The sequence below is a fragment of the Colletotrichum aenigma genome (assembly GCF_013390185.1).
Source record: "Colletotrichum aenigma strain Cg56 chromosome Unknown KSG_Cg56_contig09, whole genome shotgun sequence".
NCBI lineage: Eukaryota > Fungi > Ascomycota > Sordariomycetes > Glomerellales > Glomerellaceae > Colletotrichum > Colletotrichum aenigma.
Genome location: NW_023500915.1, coordinates 1,968,771 through 1,988,215, shown reverse-complemented (window position 1 = coordinate 1,988,215; position 19,445 = coordinate 1,968,771). Strand labels below are relative to the sequence as shown.

At 55.5% G+C, this 19,445-nt stretch overlaps 3 protein-coding genes across 3 annotated transcripts; 1 reads left to right on the top strand and 2 right to left on the bottom strand.

Moving 5' to 3' along the window:
* Nucleotides 1-9,070: 9,070 nt before the first annotated feature.
* CGCA056_v013209 (uncharacterized protein) lies at nt 9,071-9,838 on the top strand (the record flags this gene model as incomplete). The annotated part of the gene is made up of 1 exon (XM_037328453.1): nt 9,071-9,838. The coding sequence occupies one exon, from the start codon at nt 9,071-9,073 to the stop codon at nt 9,836-9,838; it is 768 nt and encodes a 255-aa protein (XP_037173307.1).
* Nucleotides 9,839-11,718: 1,880 nt separating this feature from the next.
* Nucleotides 11,719-14,017, bottom strand: CGCA056_v013208 (Uncharacterized protein; the record flags this gene model as incomplete). Its single annotated transcript, XM_037328452.1, has 4 exons — nt 11,719-12,161; nt 12,225-12,966; nt 13,027-13,556; nt 13,633-14,017. 4 exons carry the CDS (start codon nt 14,015-14,017, stop codon nt 11,719-11,721), a joined length of 2,100 nt encoding a protein of 699 aa, XP_037173378.1.
* A 3,640-nt stretch (nt 14,018-17,657) lies between these two features.
* ccg-6-0 (Clock-controlled protein 6) lies at nt 17,658-18,260 on the bottom strand (the record flags this gene model as incomplete). The annotated part of the gene is made up of 2 exons (XM_037328451.1): nt 17,658-17,927; nt 18,108-18,260. 2 exons carry the CDS (start codon nt 18,258-18,260, stop codon nt 17,658-17,660), a joined length of 423 nt encoding a protein of 140 aa, XP_037173141.1.
* Between the last annotated feature and the right edge of the window lie 1,185 nt (nt 18,261-19,445).

The following is a 19,445-nucleotide window of genomic DNA, read 5'->3' as shown; positions in this document are numbered from 1 at the left end:
CGGTGGAAGAACCCATGCCTTCCTAGCCACATTAGCCTATCCGTCAACCTCTTTCTTTTTTTTTCCCTTTTTTTTTTATTTTATTTTTTTAAAATAAATTACGCTCTGTCTGCAAGGCACTGGGTACGCATCTGCCAGTAGTGTTGCTGAGCTGTTTCTTGAGCCTTGTCTCTCACTTTGCTCGGCTCATACTTCAATCCATCATCACTCCCGAGGTCTTTCAGCGCTGGCAAGGTGCAGTGCATCCCGGAATGGGGAATTTCCTCTCCAAGAGATGTCGTTGGCTGGTCTGGCTGGGCGCGTCTGAGAGGGTTTACGACGGTGTCCGACTTGACTCACGGAACGTTTATCCTCTAAGAAGCCTCTGGTTTTGCTGAGTCGGGGTGTCATGCTTGACAACTGAACCACAGTACGAATATCCGAAGGGCTACATCAAGACCCCGTATTCACTCACCACTGCCAGGACAAAGATGCCGCAAGGTCGTTTCTGCCAGCCTCCGTACACAATACCTGGGGCCTTATCTTCCCCTACATACGGACGTACCGGAAATCACGATAATTGCCGTCCCTTTCTGGCATGTACAGGACAATAAGACAGGTGAGGATTGGCCATGTAGTGGATACCTCCAGGATGCGCCAGTTGTTCCCCGGCCGGGGCTTGCAGAGTAAATCTGGCGCTTTGGCTTATCAGTCCAGCGCCATCTTCGCTCTGAGCTGGGTTCGCTCTGAGCTGGGGTGGTAGAGATCCCAGTAGTTCGAACCGCATCGCAATCAGGCGAATCACAGCTATCCACGTTGTCGGCTGCCACACCACCACACACATACAACACACCCCGTCCTACACCTACCAATACACGCCGCCGCAGCTCTTCTGCTTGGGTCGGACGCATTTCTCGAATCGGTGATGGGCGCAATGCCAGTCGGGTTGGAGTTTTGGTCGCGGGCATGTCGAATCTGATAAAGCCTTCTTTTGGTCCTTCGGCGACATTGCTACGGGGAAGGTTAGCCATGCGTCTGAAGGTTTTGCTCAGCGCGTGCACAGTCTGGGTCTCGAATAAATATCTAGATTGATATTTCGGTTGCGTGGGCTTGGCGCCGCCATTTGCGCTGTCGACGGGTAAAGAAGAGACAGACAGCAGAAGCGGTCGAAAGTCTGCATCGGCATCTTGAGTCGTTATAAGCAAGTTGTCTTCTTAGACTACCTTTCCCGGTGGATGGTTCACCATGCAAGCAGGAAGTTCCTTGAAGAGATTCAACTATCATGCAAATCATAGGATCTGGAAGTAGCTCCTGAGAGCCCCCATTCGCCAATTGGCATGCATGAGCGGACCGTTTTCCGCCTTACATAGCACATGAAAGCACGAGGAGTTCCTCCCGTACCGCAGCGTCATGGAACCATGTCAGACGGCCGCGGCGCCGCGCGAGACATGCACCAGTCCAATGGGCATTTTTCTCAGTCCCACGTCGACGATGATGCCGGTCGAATGGGATCATAAACCGGATCGAGAATGGACTGAAGACTGCGCAATATGGCATGGAATCCAGCTCAAGATACGTTTCACTTGCACTCAACAAAAGCAGTCGACGCTGACCGGAATTTCACCGTTCACCGTTTGATGTAGCACGTGCCGTTCGACGGGCTCTTGGCACGAGACAAGACAGACCGTCTATTCTCGAAGAATGGAAGGCCGCCTTGGGACATGCAGGATGGGAATGTTACGAGTTGTGATCAACCCCGGATTTCTACCCGCAGCTTGCTTGTGCCACACGTGTATCATGGTGCACTGGTGAGGTCGCTCTTCTTCAAGAGACGCGGGTGGGCAGAACGCACTGCTCTAAACCCCCCTCCACCTCGCGTCGCGGACTGCACAACCCCGACAACGGCACGAGGGCACCAAGACAAAGATGAGAGCGCACACTTGCACTTGCAGCAGCTCTTGCGGGAGAGTCATTGAGGTTGAAGCCCGAGGTGATGTCCCCGTCTCTGACACTGTGGCGTTGAGGCGCGCCTCCGGGCGAGGTTGGTGGAGGCCATAATGGCTTCACTGATTGGGGTTAGCATCGTCCTCACCGCTACTCTTGTGGCCTCTTTACAGCGACCCTCTTGGGGTTTCGTTGGAGACTGACACAGAGAGGGGAGAGGGTGAGGGGGAGGAGGGAAAAAAAAAAAAAAAAGACCAATGGTGGTGATAATGATGGCATGCCCCATCCTGGACCAGGCCTGGACCCCGGCCCACCAGGCCATCGTCGCTTGCTTCTCCGCCCGCTGCGAGCCAATAGCCCTATGCCCAAACGAGCCGGCTTGCTGACCCCCCTCTGGAGCCACGACGCTGCGCTGGCAGGGCTACCTTGCAGCGTTTTCCCGCCGCCGCTGCTGAACGTTGAGTTTTTGTGTGCAGCTTTCACGTGGAGGCGAATGGCACGATGCGATGAGCGGAGGGGCGTGTGCGGGCACCATCGCCGCGCCCCTCCTGGTCGCTTTCCTCCACCTACCCCCCGTTTCGCATCTTTCTCCAGTTCTCCTCCATCTCTCGCAGTGTCTCTTCTGATTACTGCTGTTGCTCTCTTTCTCAAGACGATGTACGGATACATGCTCTTGTCGACCTGGATTCTCGACCACCTCCTACATCGCTCAGCCGTTCGGTCAGGATGGGGGGGGGGGAGGGAGGTGGGGGGCGGGGTACGGGTTACCTCTACCTTTAGACCGGCGTGGGGCGCGCACCATGTTGCTCTCTTTCAGTGGTGTTGTGTGTGAGCTGTTCCAGCCACGGCATTTATCCTAGACTTGAGTCTCGTCTTGTCTCTCACTGTCTTTGGCGGGTGGTTTGGTTTTTTTTTTTTTTTTTTTTTTTTTTTTTTTTTTTTCCAGCCTGTCCTGCTGTCTATCTCTCTTCTAGCTCTGATGTGGTATCGCGCCCACCGGGCCACCGGCTTTCGGTCGGTCGCTACGAACCGCCGTTCCTGCTCGGCTGAGACATTCTCAACGACGAAAGACAACCCGGTCTTTGAAAGACGTAAGCCGACGAGCTTCTCCCGGAGAACAATCCCCTATTGTTTATTGTATTTCTCCTTGTCTTGGAAGAGATAATGGAGACCCGCTCTTCCCGCTCAACGTCGCCCGCTGGACTGACCAGCGACTCTCGTGCCAATACGTGTCCAATGCTTAGTGTTTTTCTTCTTCTTCTTCTTCTTCTCCTTCTCTTCAAGCCTCCCTCTGTTGCGGTCAAGTCGGTCAGCAGCACATCTTTTTGATACGAGCTTTTGGCGACGGCTAATTCTTCGAGATCCATTGGACACGGCAACTCCAGAGGCGGTGGGGGGCGCTGACGCCCCCTCCAATGACGGACTTCTAACTAGTACGCTGTACTGCGTACATACACACACCATTATTGCATCGTACCTTGCCTTGAGCTACGTGGAGCATCCAACTACCTATCCCGCCTTACCTGGGTCCGGTTTATGTTGTTCTGGGCTGGGTGGATTGGGGCTGCTGCTTGCTGCCAATGCTGCTGCTACACTACTGCTGGCTGGCCCCTCCCACCCCCAAGAGCGGTGCCCCCCGTCTTCCCTTCCGTCGTGTGCATGAGCAGCAACATACGTCGGGATAGCTGCGTCCTGTACAGGAGGAGTAAGGTAGCCTCGCATGTGTGTTATGTTTGGAAGATCTGATGAGAATCTACCTGTCCTACATTAGCCCACACAGCCAAACTTCCACCCGCATCCAACACGCGTGCGCGTGTGTATGTGTGTGTGTTGTGAGTACACTACGTCTGTACTGCGCGCCCCCCCGCGCCCACCGCGGCGCTTTTTTCTACCACCTACCGTACCCAGTAGTAATACCCTTGTCTGCTTTCCCTGCAATGCTGGCTGGCGCTGCAAACAAACCGCACATCGCAGGCCTGCCTGCCTGCTTGAGGGTGATCATCATACACGGAGAAAACAGCCTGCATGTTGTGTGTGTACACCACAGGGCTCTAGAGAATTCGAGCAGGAGGCACAAAAGCTGATCTGTGATGTTGCTTTTTTTTTCTTTTTATCAAATTCGCAGCCGAGAGGCAAAAGAGCCAAGAGACGCGATGCCGTTGGGCTTATGTGCCCTTGGTCTCTACTGTGTACCGTGGAGTAAGTAAGTAGGGTGTTATGCCGTCCGCGGGAGCATCGCGCTCCCCGGAGCACACCATATCTCAACACACACACGCGCGCGAGCGCGCGCGCATCTTCCGGTCAGCCCCTCCCTCCCTTCCCTTCCCACCTCGATCAAGCAAGCAGCCGGCGCCGCTGCGTTGTCAACTCGTGTAGAGGTGTGTAGGTGTGTGGTGCGTGTGAGTACGTGTAGTTAGCATCCTGGGTGGTGTATGGAAAAATCATGTTAGCAGAGAAAGACGAGAGGAAAAAGCAAAGGGCCTGGCCCAGGCCGGGCCCAGCATCGCCAAGGCGCCCCCAACGTGAGATTTCCCTCTCGGCTGCCGCTGCACGAGAAAGAAGGAGGGCAGGCGATGATGGGCGGAACATCTCGCCTGTTGAGCCTGCGTTACATTCGCAACCCTTTCCCACTTATTTCCCCCCTCACCTTCCCATTTCCTGCCCCCAACTTTTTCCGGCCTGCTACCTCTCTGGCTGGCTGGCTGGCTCTGGCTTTTGCTGGGCTTGCCCGCCTGGCCTGTCTCCGCAGTAGGTTGTCTGCCAGCTAGCCCTTGCGCCTGTACGCAGTAGTCTGTGTCTGTGGGCAAGAGATGCGCCGTCGCCGCCGCCGCCGCGCCTCCTCGGGAAGTAATATGTCAGATGTACTGTACCCAACGCTAGACCTGGAGCAGGGGAGGTGGTGAGGGGAGGGGGTTCAATGTCGAATATTGGCTGTCAAAGTACAGCATACCTCACATGCAGAAATGCGCAGTATGACAAAATAGTGCGTATCCCGCTGAGGGGGCACGGGGGTTGGGGGGATAGGAAGAGCTGAACGTGAGGCAGCGGCGAATGGGGGTATCGCCAAAACACAGCTCCGCCACCGATACGTCGATGCTCATTAAGCACCGGGAGCCAGACGTATGTATTGCCTACATCAGTACCTTTTGCCGCCGTCGTCTCTGCCACCGATCATCCTCCCACCCCGGGGACGTTCGAGGCAAATTGAAGGAAACGGGCGAGCCAAATGATGCTACTGATCCTCAGCAGTTGGGAAGTACAACAGGACGGGCCCAATCGTTCGCCGTCAAGACCACAGGATGCAAGCAAGTATGATTCGCATATGTGCCAGTCGCGCGGCAGTAGTGCTACAGCGATTAGCATGTAAGGCAATGCAGCGGCCCTGGCCTTGGGAGCTGGCTGCTGCGGCTGCTGCTGCTGCTGTACGTTGGAAGACTTCCCGCCAAATGCCGCTGCCCCTTGTTAGATTGTCTGGTCTTTGTGCGCCGAGTTTGCACATTGTTGTTTTGACTTTCTTCGGCTTCGATTCTCTGTCATTTGTTCGTCTCTGTCTGTAACCAAAGGGACGGCTGCACTGTGCCCTTTTCGTCTTCGGCTTGAAGCTAAGCAAAAATCTTTGCCAACCTCGGCGCACTTTGACTTCTGACAGCCGCCCTCCTCTACTTTCTCTAACGCACAGTCGTCGCCGGTACGTAGACGGCGCATTCCAGTGCGTCTTTTATTCTCTCTTCCTTTCCCTCTCTGGCCCAGGAGGGGGGTGAGGTATCTTTTTTTTTCTCGCTGTCTTTTTGGATTTATCCCGAACTTAGCTCCCGAGGCGAGACAACCTTTTTGTCTGGGACACGACCGGTGTGAGCCAGCAGGGTGGAATGATAATAGTTATGACAGCAATATTGAATGATGTCGGAATTGGACCTGGCCGACCTTTTCTCGAGATATCCACCTGCGTGTGAGTCCCCCGCTCTCGCTCGTCGTCGTCGTCTTCGCGTTTGGAGCCCGCTGGTGGCCATGACCCAGGTCTATCCGCGAAGTGGATGCCATATGGAAATAACAACCCGCTCCTTCCTTACCAGGCCTGGCAGCTGTCCCCGGGAAGAGAGATAGGGTCGATGGCCTGCATGCGCGTACGGACGGGTATGCATGCTGCTCGTACATGGGGTGGCGGCGGCGAGATCACGGATCACAGAGTTGCCCCGGGGGGAGACCTGCTTGCTTGCTCACGGACACCGTAGAGCTTGAGGAAACAGAGCAGGTATCGAGAAATGGCTCCTGCGCACCTGGACCGCAGCAAGCAGGCGCATGCTGGGCAGATCATATAACTGTCAGGGACGGGGTCAAGCGAAAGTGACGTGGAATCTCGGGCACGAGCTGGAGTTCCCTTGCCGCCGCTTGCGGGTGGCACTGCCTTGTCAGCGCCTTCAAGTTGATACTGGATGAATCGTCGAGTCGGGGTAGAACTTGCTCGCTTGAAACGGTTCGCCCCCCTCTCGTTGACCCTTGCGGCGGTCTCTAGCGTCCCTGATTGATCTCACGTGAGAGAGGACGGGAGCTGCGCGAGGGAGCTTGGGGCTCGGCGGAGGGTGATTGACTTTTTCCTGTCTCGCCAAAGTCCTCCCTGCCCTTCAGAACCCTGCAACCTTGCGGTTTTGTGAGATGACTTTGTCTTGTCTCGACTTTATCCCGACTTGACGAGGTTCTGGGCCGTTGGATGAAGTCGTTTTCGGGGACGGGATTACGTAGTTGAGCAAGTGGTGCAGTGCAGTAGCAGCCAGCACGCGCAGTGCAGCGTTGAAGAATGCGCGGCGCCTAGTTGCTGTGCAGCAAAAGCGCGCAGAATATGCAAGCCTCGGTGCGTTTTGTCGATTTCAGCTTTCTTTTTCCCCGGAAGTTTGGTTGCTTGTCATTTCTCACAGTCTGCAATGAATGGCATGTTAGGTGGTTTGATGTATGTAGGCGTCGCAGGGCATGTCACATGCCGCCGTCGAGGTTGCTGTCAGGGGCAGCAGGGCAGCAGGGCAGCATCCTTTACCTCCCGCGCCCTGTCCCAGCGAATGTAGCCGCGAAACACTGCGGCAGGAGGAGGGGAGAGAGAAGTCTCGGAAGGCAGGTACAAAGTAGTGGGCAGCGGCGCGGCGGGCAGCGGGCATCGTGCATGAACTCCTGGTACGGCATGATAAGAACCTAAGGGTGTGTTATACATGTGACGGAGCACCGGTGTTTCTGTCGAGTGTCCAAGGGTCGCCCCAGGGGAAGAGCAGTCTTGATGCAGGAGAAGAAGAGGGAAGAAAGGAAAAAAAGGTTCGCAGGCAAGGAAGGCTGCATCTGGTGGTGCAGTTGGCGTGCATGCGTGTGTGCGTAAGTTGGTCCGGGAAGAGGCGAAGATGGCAGACATGGGAGTCCCCGAGTTGGTGCAGCAGTGAGCGAGCCGACGATGTGGCAGGCCAGGTCCGGGGCGGAGGAAACGACCCTTTTCGTTTGGTGTTTCCCGGCGGTCGCCGCGCGGCAGAGGTTTGGGGATCTAAGTCAATTGTTGGGCCGGAGCTAGGTGTACCTGAGATGAGAGAGCTTGGATGCTACAAGCTTTGCGTCTGGCACCTCTCTGGACGGCGGACGGGCGAATGGGTGTGGGAAGAGGCGAAGCTTCGGTGATTCTCTGAAGCAGGGGAATCCGGCTGTGTAAGCTTTTTCTTTAAGGTGCAAGCTTCGGCCGATGGAGTTGGAGAGGGCGTGATGTGCATGACTGGCGTCGTCTGTGGGGGATGCGCTGCCAGAGCGGGCGACATTGGAGACCGATTGGGTGGCTTTGTTTTTTTGCCGCAGCGAGGACATCGATGTGCGAATGCAGTTTACGGGTGGATGCGACGATCAAAGGGACGGAACTCTGTTTCCTCTTTTTTTGGTTTTGGCGATATCGTACGCCATTGTACTCGGTACTCAGTACTGTCGCTGGAGTGTTTCTTGGTCGTGGTGGTGGTGGTGGTAGAAGATAGGAATAGCCTTCTGTTGGGGGTATTGTTGGGTTGTGGAAGCCACATCTGAGGTCCAAGTCCGGTACTCCTCCGGAGAAAAAGGCAAACATCTTGACCTTGGCGGACTCTGTCTCTTTCTCTCTCTCTCTCTCTTTCGGGGTGTCTTCGCTTTCGCACCTCACTGCGTCTCGACCTGACGTCCGTCTTCACACTGACAGTTCCGGTTCCGGTTCCGTGGGCTCGTGTGTGTGCGCGGGTGGGCATGTGCGTCGGTCGATTGGTTGAGTGTGGGCTCGTGGGAAGAAACAATGGTTGTTTAGGGAGAGGGGCGTGTCGGTCCGGTGTTAACATTAGGCTGATGATGGTGTATCCGTACCTGCAGGAGTCTCCGAGGTTGAAGCTGAGGTGAAAGGTGAAAGGTCCCCTATGGTCGAAGCGTTTCGGTCATGCTTTTGGCTTCCAGCTTGCGGAAGGTTCCAAGGGACTTTGACGTGCACATGCGCGCATACGTACGGCGTACTGCGTACATATAGCTGTGAAGAGTATGCAGGGCAGCAGGGCAGCGCAGCTGGAGATGCCTCACGTTGTTGGAATTGGGAGCTTGGGTAGGTAGGTGCGTCGTACACTGACTTGAAGGAAGACACCCGGGCCTGGTGAGAGGCACTATCATGCAACACCAAGTTACCAACAACTTCCCAGGTTGTGGAGAGAAACACACCGTCAGGTCGTGTCTCTCACCGGGACTGGGACTGCCTTCGTTCGTTGCGCTGCACCTGAACCGGGCGCTTCCCTTCCCTTGGAGGAGGAGGAAGGAACACACAAAACAGGGTCACGTGCCCCGCGCCTTCTTCGCGCCTGGATTGGCCCTGATCGTCCTGCGCTTTGTGCCTCCCGTGTTGCGGCTACGCGTCCCTCGCGTTTGGGAGGCTGTCTTTGTTTGGTGGGAAATAGAGAATACACTAAAAAAAAAAATACAAAGTAATCGTCATTTCGACCAGTCGTTTCCCATTCCGACCCATGGACTTGAACGACGTCGTAGTCGCAGTGTTGACGTGCATGAACTTCTTATTCCCTACCTAATATCAACTGCACGTCGTCCAACCCGACCCTTTGTGCATCAAGGCAGAAGGAAAAAAAAGAAAAAGCAAAGAGACATTCCTCCTGCTGCATACAACACGATGCCGCCGCCAGAAAAGACTCCCCTGCCGCCGGCCGCGAAGCCACGCTTAAGCAACAACTTCGATCCGTACAATTCCAGCGCTACCGGCCATCAACGCCCGGAGACGGCACCCGGCGCGACTCTCGGGTGGCGGGACAGCCGAGCCCGCAAACTCGCCGGGCAGTTCGCTGCGGGCCACTCCGGTGGCGTCCGCATGAGCGATACTTACGGCGCCGGGAGCGAAGACTACGATGAGAAGCTCAAGATGGTTGTGCCCAAGAACGTCAGGGCACGGGCAACGACGAGCGTTGCCGACATGCTCGCGAGGCCGGGGCTGACGAGGAGCGGCTCGTCCATCTCTGACGCTGGATCCGCTGCTTCGACGACATCAGCCGTGAGAGGAGATTCAACAAACGAGGAAGCCATTATGGAGGCCCGCAGGAGGGAGGACGAAGAAAAGGAGGAGAAAGCAGCTGCTGGACTTGGCTTGTTCGAGGGCGTAACTGTCTATGTCAACGGCAGCACGCATCCCATTATCTCGGACCACAAGCTCAAGCGCGTGCTGGTCGAAAATGGCGCCCGCATGTCGATACACCTCGGCCGGAGGCAGGTTACGCACGTCATCGTGGGCAGGCCGGCGGGAGTCGGGGCTGGAGCCGGCGGTGGCCTCGCAAGTGGCAAGCTGGAGAAGGAGATTCGCAAGGTGGGCGGCTGTGGAGTGAAGTACGTTGGAGTCGAGTGGTATGTTCTCCTGACTATCTTCTTCATACCTGCAAACATGTACTGACGGCTTCGGAAAGGGTGCTCGAGAGTCTAAAGGCAGGAACTCGGTTATCGGAAGCAAGGTTTGCACCGCTGAAGGTTGCGAGAGAGGGACAGAAGAGCGTCTACGGCATGTTTGGAAAGCCGTCCTCGACAAGTCCTTCCGCTGGTTCGGCTAGTCGATGACCGATCACCATTGCGATTGCATTTGAGGCGCATGAAGTTGGATGACGGTTTCTACATGGGTTTGACGGCTACTTTGCGTACGCTCTTGGCATTTTTGGGGACTGGAGACATCATGATACCAAGCATAAGATGGGCAGGCAAACTCTTTCTAGCATACGAAGCGTTCTTTAGCATCTTCTATCCCTTACAGATTCGAAATTCTCAATGTTCCAGGCCCATCCGGGGGCCTCTCAGGCTGGTTCGTGCAGCATCACTATCCCTTGCCGGCTTTGCCCATAGAGAACAAAGAGAAAACTACACCGCAAGGATTCCCGTCCGATTCTCTGCGCAACACAACACTGCGGAGATCTTGCCCGGCCCGGAAAACATGCTCCTCTTCACAGCATCATTGTGGTAACACAAAGGCTCGACGACCCGTAGACCCAAACATGGTACGACGGCACGACTCGATACGGGCGGGCGGGCGAGCATCAGGTCGGTCATTTTTTTTATTTTTTTTTCCTGTCGCGGCACCGGCTGCAAGCCGTTTCGTTGCCGGGGAAAGGGAAAATGGGGAGCGTGCTTGCGGACTGGCCTTGGTTACACCGCCAGGGATCCTAGGAGAGGGGACCCAGGGGAGGAGACACGGACTACGAGGCCATGGGCCAAGTGAAGGACTGGATGTTTTCTTTGCGGTCTGTATCACGCAGCTGCGGGCGCGTGGTACTCGTAGCGGACGGGTTCTGATGTCGCACCGTCCGTATTTTCTTCTCAAGTGACATCCGCTGGACGAGGACACGGGATCTTGGGGTGGGTTCAGCACCTCGTAACGTTATTTCGAAGTTGGAAATGGGAAGAAATGACTGGATGCGTGTCGAGGGCTCGTGGGGGGCGAGCGAGGGCTTTGTCAAACATGTCGAACGAGGAGAGCAGATTGAAGGGTGAGCCGTCTCGGCGTGGCGGTGGGTTATGTGGTTTTGCGCGACAGCCGTTGCGTAAAAGCCTCTTGCGACTCCCTGGCCGGACACTCCCGTTGGAAAAAGTTGGGACACAGGATTCGATATGTAATCATGTCCTCCTGGTCTGATGCTGGGGCATGCGGTGCCAGCTCAGCAGTGCCGTCATGTTGGGAAGTCGCACAGCATGGCCGGGACGTGTTAGCCGCGCTGCCGCAAGCGCATGATTATGTGATATTATAGATGGTTACGTGTGTGCTGTTTGTCGATCGGTGGTGGTTCGATATTCTTGTACCTGGACATGTAGTCTCTGCCTCTTGGGCTGATTCGATGATGTTGAACTTGTGACATGGAGTTCTGTTGCTGTGGCGCTTTAGAACGACATTCGAAGCCCCTGCTTGCCACTGAGACGGGCATTCGTTGAGGGGTTCAGGGAAAGATTCCCCAAAGATTTGAAGTATGGTCTTGTCAGGTAAGCGTTTGATAGTTCATGATTTCTTTTGTAGGTGCATCAAAGCTGATGGACGCGAAGTAGACAAGTAGTCAGAGCTTGACAATGGACAGAGTAAACGGCGAGTCCAAATACATCAGCTACCATTAGTTTGAAGAGTCACAAATATCCGCAGTCTTGCCTACAACCTGTCCGGGTTGACTTACAAACCCTGCATGGCCGACTAGTTCACATTTGTCCCTCAAGTCATCGCGCAACCCGTACCCGCAACCAAGACCATGATCTGATGCTCTGTATTGTTCAAAGAACGCTCGCTCTGCCAAGTAGTCTAAGTTACAGCTTCGCCCTTGCCTCTGTGCTCTTGTGCCCCTCCCCCTTGATCTCCCAGTACTCCCTGACTTTGGCTCTCGCAACCTCGACCGCGCCAGCATCCTCAACAGTGCTCGGCACCTGCACCTCCTTGTCAAACTCGCCGTGGACCGCATTATCCAACAACTCTCTCAGGACACGACGCAAAGTCTTGCCGCTGCGTGTCTTTGGGATCATACCCTTCCCCTGGATGAGCCCGCCCAGTGTCGCGATGGCGCCGACTTGCGACCGCACCAGCGCCTGGATCTCGTCGGCCAGCTTGCCGTCGGGCACTGCCGAGGTCGGATGATCGGGCGTCGAGAGCGTGATGAAGGCGAAGGGGAGCTGGCCTTTGAGGGCGTCCGGGATGCCGACCACGCAGGCCTCGGCTACGAGAGGGTGGGATGTGATGGCTTGTTCGAGGCCGCCTGTGTTTTACACTCATCAGTCTTTCTGCTCACATTTTAATTCAAGGGGAAAGTGAGACCTACCACTCGACAGACGATGGGCGCTGACATTTAGCACATCGTCGTTCCGGGACATGACGTTGACGTATCCCTCGGCGTCAATATAGCCCGCATCTCCTGTATCCAGCCATTTTCCATCAAAGCGTTTCAGGTATCCTTTGTAAAATCGCTCCTCGTCCTGCCATAGCGTTCTGAACGCTGTCGGCGCGAGTGGCAGGCCGAGGACGATGTTCCCCATCGTGCCTCTGGGCACCTCGTTGCCGGCATCGTCCACGATCCGTATGTCGAAGCCCGGCATCGCTTTTCCAGCACTGCCGGGCTTGATCTTGGGCGGAGGATGGTCCCGGACGTCCGTCTTCCTGTCTTTCCCCGCGTGCGGCACGAGAGCTCTCCCCGTGATCGGGGAGCCTGCTTCGGTAGACCACCAGTTGTCAACGACATGGGCGTCGACTGCTCCGTATCGCTCGAGAAGCTCCTGGTACATGGTGATGAGTGCCGGCTCGGACCGCTCCCCGGCGAGGAAGAGACCCTTGAGGGTCCGGAGACCTCCGCGCTCGCCCACTTGCCTGAGGAACTTGTTCTCGGGGTCGTCGCGCTTGATGGCGCGCAACGCTGTCGGGGCCGTGAACATCGTGTTCACCTTATACTCCTCTACGATTCTCCAGAAGGCCGACGCGTCTGGCGTCCCGACCGGCTTGCCCTCGTAAAGCACCGTTGCCGCGCCGGTGAAGAGAGGGGCATAGGCGATGTAGCTGTGCCCAACGACCTGTATCACCAATCGTTAACAATGATAACAACAACTTGTTGTGAGAATGTGGGGTCTCACCCATCCGATATCAGAAGCCGTAAATGACACGCACCCGGGACCGTGGATGTTGAAGAGATAGCTGATCGACAGATGGAGGCCCACGGCGTGACCGGCAGCGTCTCTCAACACCCCCTTCGGCGACCCCGTCGTCCCGGACGTGTGGATGATGTATATCGGATCCGTTGACTTGACCGGCACGCACTCTGCCCTGATCCCCCTCGCACGACAGCTCTTCACGATGCTCTGCCAGTTTCGTTCGCCGTCGTTTTTCTTGATAGGATGCCATCGGATTTGCTCACGCTGCCAGACGATGACTTTATCGGGTTTGTGGGAGGAAATGGTACATGCCTCCTCCACGAGAGGCTTGTAACTCATCGGCGGCTTGTTGCCATCGATGCCGCACGATGCTGTGAGAATAGCCACGGGCTGCGAGGCCTCTATGCGCTGAGCGAGCGCGTTGGGCGCGAAGCCGCCAAAGACGACGGCGTGGATGGCGCCGAGACGGCTGACGGCGAGGATGCCGATGAGTGCGGCGGGAATCATGGGCACTGGGAATCCGTGTCAGCTCCTATTACAGATTCACAGAAACTTCCGAGTGGCTCCCGGTGAAAAGGCTGGTCTTACTGTACACCAAGACCACGTCGCCCTTCTTGACGCCCTCTTCCCTCAGAGCCCCGGCGAACACCTCAACCTCATCCAGGAGTTGCTTATATGTGAGCGTCTGCTTTGTTCCGGTCACCGGGCTGTCGTAGAAGATGGCGGGTGCGTCGCCCTTGCCGTCGTGGACGTGTCGGTCGATACAGTTGAAGCAGGTCGAGATCTCGCCGTCTGGGAACCACTCCCAGGAGTCGTGAGTGACGCCGCTCTTGAGCGTCTTCTTGGTGACCTTTAGCGTTGATGTGGGTTTCTTGTGCCAATGCAGATGTTCCGCCTGGTGAGACCAGAAACCCTCAGGATCCTCGAGTGAGTGCCGCAGGACCTCATCCTGGGGGTGAAAGTTGTCATCCATATTTGAAGCGGTGAATCTCGTGTGGTTGATTGAGAAAACCAAGGCATGGAACAAAGCATTTGCACATTCACAACGGCATGGGCTTCACACACAATCTATAAGGTGTCTGATCACGGCGCAGGAAGCAGGGAGCACGACGTTGGCCTCGGCTCTCTGAGGCGTCCCGGACAGCTGGAGGTTTGGGAAAGGGTTGAGACGGATGTATCACGGAGAAAAGAGACATGAACCATGAACAATTGCTGACGTGCTCTCTACGGTAAATGCGCTGGCGCTGAGAGGCAGCTTCCCCGCATTCCGTTGCCCCGGGGTAAATGGGCGCCGCCCATCGTTGCCGACCACACCGACGTCTCCAACCGAACTTGGCGGCTTCCTTCGGCCAGGGAACCCCACGGGGTTACATGCGCGTCGATCACACCTAACTATGGCGCTGTAAAAATATGATTGAATGTGAATTGAGGATATACATGAGTTGCATGCTTTCTGGCAGACTGGCGACATTAGAATTCGGAGCCGCTGAGAATGAGCAATGACTTCAAATAAGCTACCTCGCTGTTGTAGTAGCGGTTGGTCTTTGGTAAGAAGAGATGCGACTAACATTTCGGAAACATGGAAGTCAGAAGGCAACTTGGAGTTAGTTGTACGGACCAGGCCGAGTTCCCACGGTTTCCTGACGGCAACGTGCTCCGTCCTTCAAAGACGAGAAATCGCCGACTTTACCCCATAAACCGACAACGTCTCCGCGAAAGGACCCCACTGGCTCCCCGCGAGACCCATCCTTCCCGTAGATTCTCCTCGGCTCACCGAGCTATTCTCATTGACCTGAATGCAGCAGACAGGTCCTACAACGTTTTCGATGGCTTGGCCACCTACAACCATCACGCAAGACACAACTTGCTTCTTTGCTGACGTCGGGTCCAGGCGACCTCGTCAGAGAGTAAACCAGGAGGCTGAGTCCACCATGAGGCCGAGATAGGCGAAGAAGAAAAGAAGCCGCTTGATGGCAGAGGCAAGGGAGCAAGTAAGGGCATCTTAGGCAACGTTGGGCTTTAACGGTGGCAGCGTTTCAAGTCAGGCCATGTCCAGAAGGTTCTTTTCCCTCATGGGCCCCGAAGAAGGCAGGCGTAACGAACGGGTGCGATTGAAGCCATTGCCAGACAAAAAGAGAGAATAACCACACAACCGCGCTCAAAAGCAACCAATACCGATTCGACAAACCTACCCAGCTCTTCTTATCAATTATTCCACTTTTCGTTCACAACCCCCCGCGGACTAAAGCAAACCGCGGATTGTTTCATGCACCTCTTTTCGTGAATCCAAATTAATGAAGATCGGCGTGACGAGGCCCGGACAAGTTGCTAATCTCGCTTTGCTGCGGGGTGTTGCTGGCCTTGTGGGAACGGGCATGGGTGGTCAGGAAACGAGTGATGGGGGTTGGAAAAAAAAGGCCTCGTTCTCCAAAAGCCCCCAAGGGAGGCGGATTAGAGAATTGACATTTGCCAAAGATTCAGGAAAGGTGCTTCCAGCACTTGTTTCGCGGGAAACGCAACCCAAGTGTCTCGTCTCGGTTTCTCTTCTGCAATCGCGCCTCTTGATCTGACCTCATTGTTCTGGCCCTCCAGCTGTCTGGCTTGTCAAGTTCCAGGTTGTTGCTGGCCCAGGATCTGAGGATATCCATCCACTTGTTGAGTGCTCTCTCCACTGCGAAATGCAGCAGGTTCCACACCTCCATCTTCCGACGTCCCGTCCAATCCGACCTCCCCAACCCACCGCCCAGCGCTGCAAAATGCAGGTACGGCACAGTGGCGGCGCCTTGGTGGTCCCGACGTCCCCTGAAAAGAAAACCGCCCGATAGGGATGGACGAGATTGAGCAGACCAAACAACCTTATCCAAGGGGGAGGGACTGACTGCACTGCAACGACACGAGGCGGTCAATCATTCCAGGGGAGGGAGGCCAGGCGGCGGCTGCAGCTTTCAGGCCGTTCAGCTGTCGGCCTCAACGCGCCTCGTCAGCTTCGCCGTCTCCTCCTAGCCTGCCCGCCTCCGTCCTTGTGCAGTTCAGCTGCGTGCTGCTGCGGCGTCGGATGAGAAGGGAAAGAAAGGGACGAGAACGCCCGCTGCTCCCCTTCGAGAAGCGCCAAGATGGAACCACCCCCATTTGCAACCTTCTCCTCCTTCCTTTCGATCAGAGTTCGAAGACGTACCTGAGGATGGTTTGCGCTCAGGCCAGAGCGTCCTCCCTTGCGTTGTGTGGTATTTTTGTGTCTTGACGGTCCGACGATGGGCGCTGGTCCGTCCACGCGTATTGAGATCCGACCCGGCACGGGACGCACGTTGTGTGGCGTCCGCGTCTCAAACCGCCATTCCATTCCGCGCCGCTTCGATGTCTCTGCACGGCTTCGAGAAAAAGGAGAGGAAGACCTTGGATCTAAATCGAGAAACATTGTTTCTTAGAGTCGATCGGGCGAGGCGCTTTTGTTTGGGCCTTTGCGGGATCCCTAAACTCCAAAAGATCGAGTCAGATCTTTGTTTTCGGCGAGTCGCTGCGGGTGTCTTTCGTTTTTGCTGTGGAACGAGGGCCATGATTGCGCTATGCATGTTATGCCCGCGGAGTCAGTTCTCGATCGTCGACGACGAAGCACAGCTTGACGTCACCTCGTAATTGCTAGCTTCACAAAGAGTCAGATCAACTCCACACAATCCAAGTATAGAAATTCCGCAATCTGATTGTGGCATCCTGGAATGCTGTCAACTCGAGAAGGGTCGTTGGCAATCGTGAGACGACCGTGGTTCACCTGTAGGGAGGACAGAACTTGTACTTGGCGGACCAAAACTGGTCTCTCAGCAATGTTCTATTGGGCGTACTCAGAGACACTGTGAGAATTGACAAGAGACCATAAAACATCCACCCATTTTCTGCTAGAAGAGAACTCGGGGTTTTCCATGCTCGCCGTCTCAATACAAGATATCGACATGATCAAGAATAGTACACGAATGGAGATATTAGTGTTGGCGGAGGGCTGGCGAACATGGTGGGGAAGCGCTTCGAGAGAAGAATATAGTAGATTTAGACTTTGTCAACAGACAATCTGCTGCGAAGAGGAAGACAGTGGACAACAGATGACCTATCGTGAATCGCATTATATTCCCATTAAGCCTCCCGAAAAAAGCCTTTTTGGTGGTATAGACCGCACACATTTGGTGATAATCCTCAGTGGGCGCGTTGATTTGTGTGGAAAACGGGGCCTCCTCAAACAACCCGAGACAAAACCGTTTGCGTTGGTGGTAAGCAAGTACAAGAAGTTGGCAGTATTGACAGGACTGCTACGACCAAGCCTGGCCAGAGAAAAAAGTAGTCTTTCCAAGCGCGCAAGTCGTAGCTGCCGTGATAAATGTACCGGGTATTTTCCGTGGTCGCGTAGAGTGACGTTCCTTCTCGCTCCTCTTTTGACTCCCCAAAGTTCTCTCTATTCCCGAAACTCCTCTCCCTTTCGTCCCTTAGAAAACAAACACAACCATCCAAGCTGATGGAAGGTTCACAACCGCTCTCCAGTCATTAGATGTCGTAGGCTCCCACGAATTAGGATATTATCGTACTTGCGTAGGGGGAGACGTGGATGGCGAGGCGTGACCGTGGTTGATTTAGAGGACGAAGGCAGCGAGACCGAGGACACCGGCCAGACCGGCACCGGAGAGGGCAGCGGCCTTGCCGGCACCGGCGGTAGGGACGGAGACGGGCTTGGTGGGGGTGATGGCGCCGGTGGCAGGGGCGGTCTTGGAGACGGCGGGGGTGGCGATGGGGATGGTGGCGTTCTTGGTGGGAGCGGTGCAGGTCTCGCACTTGACGATGGAGGAGGTGATGACCGGCTTGGTGACAGTGCAGGGGCAGTCAGTGATGGTCAGGGTGGTGGCCTGTGGAGGTATGTTAGCTGGATGTTGTTGCGCATGTTAAAGATGAGGCTGAGCGAGGCCCTGGGAGAGATCGCAGAGATTCGCGGTGACCGGCGCTGAGCGTGCTCTTCCTGATCATCCTTGCGTCTCTAAAGAAACTCCCGTTGAAGCCCGGCCCATCCTCCAGAATCGTGAACGTACCGAGGTGACGGTGTAGGTCTTGTCACCGTGGGTGATGACAGTGGCAGCCGGGCAGTAGGTGGTGTAGGCAGAGACGACCTCGGTGACGTAGGTGATGTTCTTGTTGGCCATGGCGCCGGCGGCGAAGGCAAGGACAGCAGCGGAGAACTTCATTTTGACGGTTTGGGGGGAGGGTTGGTTGGAATTAAAACTCGAAGAGTTGTAGTTGCGGAGTGGTTGAGGATTAGGGCGTTGGTTAACGAATGAAAGCGACTAAAAAGTCTGGGTCGGTATTGGTAAGTGAGTGTGGGTGAGGAGGGAAAGAGAACAGCAGTCGGGATGGTCTGGAGGAAATGGACTTATATACAGATATGGACGCAACACAACATGGGGACTGGGACTGGGTTGGGGGTGGTGGTGGACTACCTTAGTCCTTAGTGTGAAGTGTGGATGAACCGCTGCCAGCACCAGGCGTGTACGCTAAGGTAGGCATGTGCTACCTCGCCTTGCAGCAGGGTAACGGACGGTTCGCCGTACGAATAGTTCAGCGGTGCCTCTGCCCGGCCATGACGGGAGTGGAGCATCTCACTTTGGATCTCCTGCTTCTGGAGATGAGAAGAGGAGCGAGCTGGACCGGGAGGTGCGAGGAGGGCACACGCCGCCTGGCCCCTGGTCCCCTGCTAAGATAGGCTTGCCAGGGGGCCCGGTTTTCCTGTTGTCTTTTCCCTTGGACTGACCAGCTTATTTCATTTTGGACAAATCAGAAGCGAGCAATCTGAGCGAGCTTCTGGGACTGGGGAGTGAACACGAAAGGAAGGCTGTACAGTGGTGGTTGTGGATGAAGGTGGACGACGGTCGAGAAAGGGGGTGGACCTCGTTTCTCTGCCGTCTCTCTCGTGGTGTTTCTTGGATTGTGGCTTTGGCAACGGGGAATTGGCTTGACTGGCTTGGGACGACAAGACTAGACTCATTGGCGCCCCTTGGCTTTACCCGAGCCGAAAACGGGAGTGGAAGTGATTTGGGTGGTGTGGTTGCGCAGACAAAAGAGAAGTCGGCTAAACATGGGAGGCCGGCCTAGAAGAGCGGTACGTCCCCCATTTTTGGGTGGGTATGGGACAGATCAGGGGTGCACAAGTGGGTGTAGGATATGCATTGAAAGGGGAGAGACCTTGTGGAGAGGGGGAAGACAGAGTGAGAGAGAGTCGAAGACTGGAAATCATTTGCCCGTTCACTCCACCTGGTCATGACTGACCACTTAAGAGTCGGAATGAGTGAGATAGCACGGCAGCAAAAACCATGCAGTAGACTGGGCAGACAGTGCGGGAAGGTGCCTCAAGCGCTTGCTTTGCCCGATGGTTC